This window comes from Sinocyclocheilus anshuiensis, unplaced genomic scaffold (assembly GCF_001515605.1).
Source record: "Sinocyclocheilus anshuiensis isolate Anshui unplaced genomic scaffold, SAMN03320099.WGS_v1.1 scaffold870, whole genome shotgun sequence".
NCBI lineage: Eukaryota > Metazoa > Chordata > Actinopteri > Cypriniformes > Cyprinidae > Sinocyclocheilus > Sinocyclocheilus anshuiensis.
Window position 1 is genome coordinate 1,430,895 of NW_015540842.1, and position 8,531 is coordinate 1,439,425.

An 8,531-nucleotide genomic window follows, 5' to 3' on the forward strand; every position below is an offset into this window, starting at 1 on the left:
ATCTTTGCTTTGCCGTTGGCACAGAAGTTGCATCTTAATTGACATTTAGTCTGTATTTACACCGGGTGGTACTGAGCAGCAAAGCAGCTTTCAGACAGAAGCAGCAGCAGCGACAAAACAATAACTTTTCCATTAGGGGCGACATTTGCTTTGTTATGATTGTTGTGCAAGGGAGACATCAGGTGGTGAAACTTGTACTCTACTTGTACCCTAACTATCCTGAAATGGTCACAGTTCCTCAACACATATGCACAGTGGCGGTTCTAGACCACAGTAACTGGAAGGGCCAGGCAGGGGCCACTTGTGCTTTTAGGGGCACACTTTCACAATTCATCTCACCAGTTAAACTCTGGGTTAAAATACGGGTCCAAAATGACGTTAAAAATGTTTATGCTTCACTTACATAACCTTCCTTATATGGTATCAGCCCATATATGGGTTCATTTGAAAGCTTGGAGTGTCTTCTTTACAAAGAATACCATTCCTTTTGGTTTTTATATTCATAAAGCAGTAAAATTAAGCTTAGAAATGTATTCGTCCCACACACGAATTTCCGCCTAACCATTGCGAATAATTTTTACGAAGAATGTGTATTATATATATTTTTCACAAAAAAGTCAAGTCATATATCACAAGAAAGCTCTCATTCTCAGGAATTTGACGATGTAGATTATTTCATTGTGTGACAATCACAGATCGAATTATCTTCGATAGAACCGCGATGTAAAATTTGGTCACCTCTGAGCGAATTTACATTTATACTCTGTGCAGGGTAAACATTTGAATTTGAGTATGTTAAATTTAGGCGAAAATACCAAAAAACGCGCCGAGCTTAAGTGGTTTTAACCTTCTTTGCCTTCTTTGGAGAATATCCTCTGAACGTAAACAACGTGTGCTATTCTGTGTCAGCTGCGTCACGCGGATACATTTTCTACTTTGTTTACGCTTTGATTTGAACGAAAACAACGTATCCGCGTGACGCAGCTGACACAGAATAGCATACGCTGTTTACGTTCAGAGGATACTCTCCAAAATGGCACCAGGGTGACGCGGAGGAGACAAATTGTTGAATAAAGTCGTTATTTTTGTTTTCTTTGCGTAGAAAAAGTAATCTCGTAGCTTCGTAAAATTACGGTGGATTATTTTACCGATCTCCTTGCTACATTTCTGGACCTTGACCATGGTAATTATTGCTGTCTATGGGAGGGTCAGAGAGCTCTCAGAATTCATCAAAACTATCTTAATTTGTGTTCTGAAGATGTACGGAGGTCTTACTGTTTTAGAACGACATGAGGGTGAGTAATTAATGACATAATTTTCATTTTTGGGTGAACTATCCATTTCAAGTCAAAAGTTTCCAGAACATATAATACTCAAGTAAAGTACAGATACTCAAAAAGTGTACTTAAGTACAATACTCAAGTAAATGTACTTGGACGATTGGCAAAGTAACCTAAGTGTAATCTATACTTTTTAGTTAAGTACCAAAGTGTCATGCCATAAAATATTTTAATACAACTGACATTGTATTTAATGTGAATTTAATAAAAAACATTGCAAGTCACTACTTTAATTGTACAGAAAGAGAGCGAAGAACATTTCACTGACTTCAGTTAGCCAGAGTTTAAGGACTCTCAAAAACTCCCATTAAAATCTCTGAAGCTGTTTACACTTTGAAATTAATGTCTTATTTACATCGTACGCACATCTGCACTTTGTTGTTTATGATGAGAGAATTCACCAAAGAGCAGAATTCAGCCAGCAAGCGCACACACTGAACCAAACACAGACGTTTCAGCGATGACTCATCTGAATGCCTCTGATTGGTCATTGCATTCATAAGCTCAACAGAATCATGTATGATTGGTTTTAATGCACAGCGCTGTAAAAACATGTCTGTCTCTGCCATGGCTGCCTTCGGAGGACACATTTCAAGGTAGGTATGCATAAAGGCACGTTCAAATCTAGTGTTAGATTCAATTCCTGCCTCCTAAAATACCTTCATCTGGCCGAGTTTTGAAGGCAGCATAGATGTATCCTTCGCTGCCTTTGATATCCCACAATCCTGTGCGTTCGTTCCATGATGGTTGAGCAGACTTTTTACTTGTTTATTGTAAAAAAGTTACAGACGTTTGACTTGTTTAAAATGTCCTACATTTCAACTTAATTTTATGATATCAGTTTTGTATATATATAAATATCAGTTTTAAAATCATACACTGACTTAAAATAAGGTGAACAGTTTCAGTTTCTTTGCCACACTCCCTCCAAACGTCTGTTTCAGGGAGTATGGAGTATGGCATGAAATTCTGTGAACAAGTCAGATTACTTTTAAAGTCGCAACAAATGCATGTGTGCAGCTAAACATTGTAATTACGATAGTGGTTCCACAATGCACAGTATGAATATATTTGCATTATATAGCAAGTGTCATTTAATTAAAATAAATATAGCACACACTTTTCAAGCAAAAGATTTTGAAAAATTATGTTTGCAACAACAGATGTATTGTTCGAAATTAAGACAAAACGTGTTTGCACAGTTTCCTTTTTTTTTGACGTTCATGGATCTTCAAATTGAATTAATGCAGTTCATCCACTTAAAATAGAAAATGCAAAAAAAATGGTTCTGAAAAGGGAAGTCAGTTCTGAGAAAAACTCTAAGCATCATTTGTTTGCAGATGCCGCTCTTATGTTTCTTGTAATCTAATGACATTCACATTGTGTGTGTGTGTGTGTGTGTGTTTGTGTGTGTTTGTGTGTGTGTGTTTGTGTGTTTGTGTGTGTGTGTGTGTGTTTAAAGAAGTGTCCAAATACGCTTCGGGGCCACTTTATGTTTTGATACATATGGTACATAGATATGTACTATTATAAATAGCAGATAATTGCATTGAATTGATTCTATCTAACTTATGTCTCCACCATGGTGTATTTAGTATGAGATATAAATCAACAAACAGTCTTCTGTGTTTTATTGCTTTACTGATCATGGTATTTCGCCACAGCCACAGCCACAGCCAAGCTTTTTCAGACGGTTCCCTCTCAGTACAGGTTGTTGAGCACGTGGCTAGCGATGTATTTGACAGCCAGCATGGTCTCCTCACAAGTGGGCTTGATCTGAGACTCAGGCAGCAGGAAACCATAACGACCTTCGTCGCGCAGCTCAAAGGTGTAGGAGTACTTCACGCCCAGGTCATAAGCCCAGTCGTCAGAGCCACCAGCAGCAAGGTCTGCAATGAGAAGGGTCACGAAACAAATCAGCAAAAACCTGCTCACTACATGCTAAATGGCTCCTGATAGAAACAATGTTTTCCTGGCCAGGCTGTAGTACAGACCACCACAGGAGAATAGAGCGGGCAGATACTAGGGCCTATACCATTCGATGCTGGAGTTTTTACATTTTTAAAATATACTTTACTATGTTATATATAAGTATAATTATATATAAAATAAAAATCGGCTAAACTGGACTACAGGGGCCGTTGGGACATTAAGCATCATCATATCGAACAGGTAAACTCATCTGCTCATTAGTCCACTTTTACAGCTTTGTTATGTTTACAATCGCATTCTTGAAAACTATTCTAACTCAGACTTTCGGTGAAAATGTTTATTGTTAAAAGGGCTGAAGGAGTTGCCGTAAGCTTAGTGATGGTGAAGTTAAAGTCATGCAACTGTGAAGTATAGTTCATTTATAGCCCTACACTTAGCTTTTTACTTCTGGCGATTGTATCTATAGGCTTCAACTTTCATAAAAGTTTGTGTTCATTTGTAATGATTATCATGCTGAACAAAATGTGTAAGAATCATAAATCTTTATTGGTCATATTTTCTACTATAATCCAAAAGCCAATAATAATAATAATAATACAAATCACTGCAGCATACTTAGAGCATTACATTGTTATCTTAGGAACATGCTAGCTTCTTTTGGAAACAACTGTGAGTCACAACTTGCGAGTTGCTGCCTATAGAGCATTTCAAACCAGTCCATTCCAGTGAGAACACTGAAGATAGAGGCCTAGAAGCAGGGCCGTAGCTGGGGTTTGCGGGGCCCTAGTGCAGGTTGTACCAGTGGGCCCTGTTTGAAATTGTTTAATTTGTATGTTCGTTCTATTTATTTATTTGTGCTATTTATACAATGTTTATGTTTTTTCAAGTTTGTAGGTGTCCAGGTACAGAAACCGAATAATCAAATGTAAAATAGCACTGCATAGTCTTCACTGTAAAAATTAAATATACATTCCAGTGTTTCCCACAAGATTTTGTGAGACTGTGGTGGGTGGACGTCTGTCCCTCTAGAGGGGCCGCCACAGTCTAGTTAACGAATGGGAAACACTGCAGTCAAACCAAAATGTATTCAGACACCTTCAACATTTCTCACATTATCACAGTTTATTTGCTATAGTTTAGAAAATGGTAATAAAATATGACAAGAACTGTCAGAACAAATTCACCTTGATAATGGTGAATAACTTCGATAGAAAGGTATGTAATGGAATACAATCAACCAAAAATTCTGTCAAACTGTTAGTATGACTATTTACACAACTATCAATACTTTGTTGACCAATTACCAAGCAATGCTTAATTTAGTTCAGTATGTGGTGTAAAAAGTTCGCATTAGCAATTAAAGAAAAATCACTTAAGCAAAACATGGTCAGGTCAAAGTGTCTGAATTTTTGGTCCCACATTTTTTTTATCAATGTTACTGGTAGTCCACTGCATGAAGAATTTTGGGGTATAATACGTCACAGTTTACTTTATTTTGCTAAACTCACTTACATAAATTAACTATAGTGTCCTGCACCCATTAAAAAATATCAAAAATGATATCTGGTTTGTGAATAATTTTTGGTTTGACTGTGGATTAATTCTTGTTAAAACTAAAAAGGAATTCAGTCAAGAGCAGTGAGTGATTTTCTTTCTTTCATTTTCTTGGATTAACATTAAGGACACCTACAGCAGCTAGTAGCTAAATTAGGCACGGTCACTTTAAGAGACAATGCATTATAATGATACACATCGGATTTCTTTCTCCACTGTTTCACTTTCACTTAAGACATAACTGACAGTTTTTTCGAGGATACTCTCCAAGATGGGTATTTTGACATAATTTTGTATGTAATTATCGGTACAAGAGCAAGAAGAGGCAAATTCGTTGTTCAACCGCTTTGAGACGTGTCTTTCTGCGTGCGCCCTGTGCGCACAGAACGCCGCGCGCGGGTGCTGAATTGGGCTCTTTCACATCTTTTTCTGTTTGCATGCTTAAACTGCGATTTGTATTTGTTCGTTCAGGTGCAGGAGGACGCGAAGGAGAGCTCGGTTCAGTGTTGCTGTCTGTGAACACGGCACCGAACATGCCGCGCGAGTACAGTTGAGTTTTCCCGCGTCTTGTGTTTGAATGCTTTAAACTCTTTTGAATGTTTAAATGGGCAAGGCTTAAAAACACGTGCAAATGATATGCTTTTGTGGCGATGCGCAGCAGTGGCCCATCAACTGTCCTGAGCGTCTTTTTTTTTTAGGCTGGTCTCAGCCAGTTGGTTGAGATCGCCGGGGGCCCCCCCTCAGCCGTGGGCCCCTGTAATCATCACCACCTTTCACCCCACTAGCGACAGCCCTGCCTAGAAGGATGTAGGCAGTTCACTACATGTAGGTTTTGGACCAGAGCTTATCTTGGATTCTTTATACTCACAGATGGTTGTAGCACCAGGGCCGCTAGTGTATCTGGTTCCGTACAGGGAGCTCAGAGCTGCAATAGCTCCCTGAGACACACTCAGCTACCAAAAAAGACAAGATACATGACTCATGTCAGTCAGAAACCTCAAAGGCACATGCCATTTTTGCAGTGAGCTTCAATGCAAACGTACCAGCTCTGAGTGATCAGCAGCCAGATCATATTTGTAGGAATAGGGGAAAAGGAGCAGCTGGGAATATGAGTGGACAGTCAGGTAGGCCTTGATGATGGACTTGTTGGAGCGGATGAAGTTGGCCAAATTCTTGGACTCAATCTCAGATTCTATGCTGCTTCCACAGTAGGTTTCACTGCAAGGGTTGCTGGAAGCTCCGACGGCTGGGAAGTGAATGGCATACATCAATCATATTTCATGGAACAGGGAAATATGACATTATTTGTGAACGTCATGAAGGACCACTTCCCAAGATTGGTTGCTGGTTAAGCTAGTTAAGCAATGTGGACACTCAACTTCATTTCTAATATGCTGTTGATTTTAATAGCTTTAATAGGAAGCAAGTACTCACTGCACCATCCAGCATCAAAGTTTCTGTTGGGGTCGGTACCGATACAGCTGCTACCACTGTTCCTGGATCGGGTCTTTCTCCACATCCTGTCCTGTGGGATCAAAACAAGACCTTTCAGATCATTTTCTTTTTTTTTTCACTCTTGACCATATTCATATTCAATTCACAATGTCTCCTAAATTGATGCACACTATGAGTTTGGACATTAATTCGTCCCTCTGCATTTTAGAATTGATAGAAAGAGATAATATGAAATATTCCACTGAAGTAATAGAAGCTGGTGTATTTATAATTTATATTTGTCAACACAATTAAGAAATAAGTCATATTTTGAGAAGAGTCATCGGAATGGTGTAGATTGTCTCAAATGAAAACTGTACTCTATTCTCTAAAAAAGTGATTTAACTATGTACAATGCGGGTCGCTATGTTGAAATGATGTAACTCGTTACACTGTCGGAGGGACTCCTCGTGCTCATTGGCTGCCACCTCTGAATACGCTACGCATAGCAAAAAATACATAATGGAACACACTTATTATTGCATTTTGCCGCAGAGACAATCAGTACCTGTACAAACAACGAAGAAGAAAAATCTGAAGCCAAAAGAACGAAACACCAACAAAGACAAAAATGAAACAGCGGTACGACATTCACACAGGGGAAGATTTGATGAGGGAGAGTATAGCGTGAGTAGCAAATTGCTTTATTGTTGAGCATGTAATTTCATGTAATTGAATTATTTGTTCTGCAGACCGCTCTGTAATATTCACTAATATCAGTATAATTGATGTAAAACTGAAAGCACATTTAAGCATAAGTATTTAAATCAAAATATTTTTTGAAAGATGAGAAACACAAAAGCAACATAAATTCAGTTAAGTTTCTCAAAACTTTTCACTGTGTGTAGGCTATATAGCTAGAACATATATGAAAATACTGAACACGTTATGAACGTACATTGGTCCAGGTGTATTCATAGCCATCAATGTTGAAGACAGGCAAAACAAAGAAGTCCATTCTATCCAGAAGGTTGGTCATCTCAGGGTCACTGCCATAGGTGGACACAGCCTAACCATAAGTAAAACAAAGTTTAGATTTATAGATCTCTTGAATGAAAGACATCAGTTTAAAAATAAATATATATATATTTTTTTTTTTTCCTGTACCTCATTTATAAACCACTGACAGAAAGCATGGGTGATCCATTCTCTCGCATGAAAGCCACAGTCCATGAAGACAGCTGGCTTAGCAGAGCCTGTTTTCTTCCCAATCTGTGGAAAAGGAAAAATTGCATTGTTTTCATTGTCAAAACCAACCATATATATACATATATATGATAATATAATATTTAAACAATGTTATTGTACTGGTAGTCATGGCAGGTCATTTTGAAAACAAAAGGCCACTTAACTGTACTTGAAGGGAGAACATTTCTGTAAAATGCTCAAATGTTCGTCTTTTTCACAAGGGTATACAGAGTGTTGTTAAGTGACTAGCAGAGGCAGGGATTTACCGTCAGAAGGTGCATGGGACGTCCCTCATAAGTGTTACCGATCTCCTGCCTGCTGATCAGGTCAGCATTGGCAGAGCTGATGGAGACTACCCAATCATTAATCTGTAGGTGAGAATAAAGATAAATAAATAAAAATCTATATTTACAGGTTACTATGAGTGCAATGGCAATCATACCGTCGCCCAGTTGTTGTACTTTGTGTAGTCATGGGCCTTTGTCGCCCTCTCGTTGTCCATCTGAGCCTCAACAGCCTCCTGAAGATTTTCAAACATGACCCTGCAAAGACAATGATGGCCCATTTTAAAACGGTACAATAGCTAAAAAAATATCTAACATAGGTTACCAGTAACTTGGGGAGCCATGCATATACCGTGATATATCAAGATATTCATTTTGAATCGTAACCCAGCCAACATGTATATGTGGGCCCCACATGGTTTATACTTGGGCCACATGGGTACCAAGTGGGCATGGTCCCAAAATGGGCATCTTATCTGGGGCCCACTTAGGTCAGCTAAGTAGGTCTCACATGGGCAAAACCAGGTGGGCTTCCCATGTGGGGCCTAGTTGGGTCACTAATGGGAAATGAGGGCATGGGCTCAAAATGGGCAACACATATGGCCCCCATATGGGTTTCACATATGGATCAGACATGGGCAAACACAATCAGTCCTATATAGGCTGCCTGCATGGGCCCAAGGTAGAACCCACATGGGTAATCTCTATGTGGGTTCTGAATGGGGAAACACATATGGGG

The 8,531-nt window shown here is 38.9% G+C and overlaps 1 protein-coding gene across 1 annotated transcript in view; it reads right to left on the reverse strand.

Moving 5' to 3' along the window:
* Positions 1-2,964: 2,964 nt before the first annotated feature.
* The window catches only part of cpb1 (carboxypeptidase B1 (tissue)), a 6,865-nt gene continuing 1,298 nt past the window's right edge, over positions 2,965-8,531 (reverse strand). Inside the window, exons 2-9 of the mRNA XM_016484926.1 lie at positions 7,951-8,050; positions 7,775-7,876; positions 7,428-7,532; positions 7,219-7,329; positions 6,261-6,351; positions 5,870-6,072; positions 5,695-5,779; positions 2,965-3,229 (exon numbers count right to left, since the gene is read on the reverse strand). Coding sequence (XP_016340412.1) covers positions 3,042-3,229; positions 5,695-5,779; positions 5,870-6,072; positions 6,261-6,351; positions 7,219-7,329; positions 7,428-7,532; positions 7,775-7,876; positions 7,951-8,050 — 985 coding nt within the window. The 3' untranslated portion in view covers positions 2,965-3,041. The remainder of the gene's footprint in view (positions 3,230-5,694; positions 5,780-5,869; positions 6,073-6,260; positions 6,352-7,218; positions 7,330-7,427; positions 7,533-7,774; positions 7,877-7,950; positions 8,051-8,531) is intronic.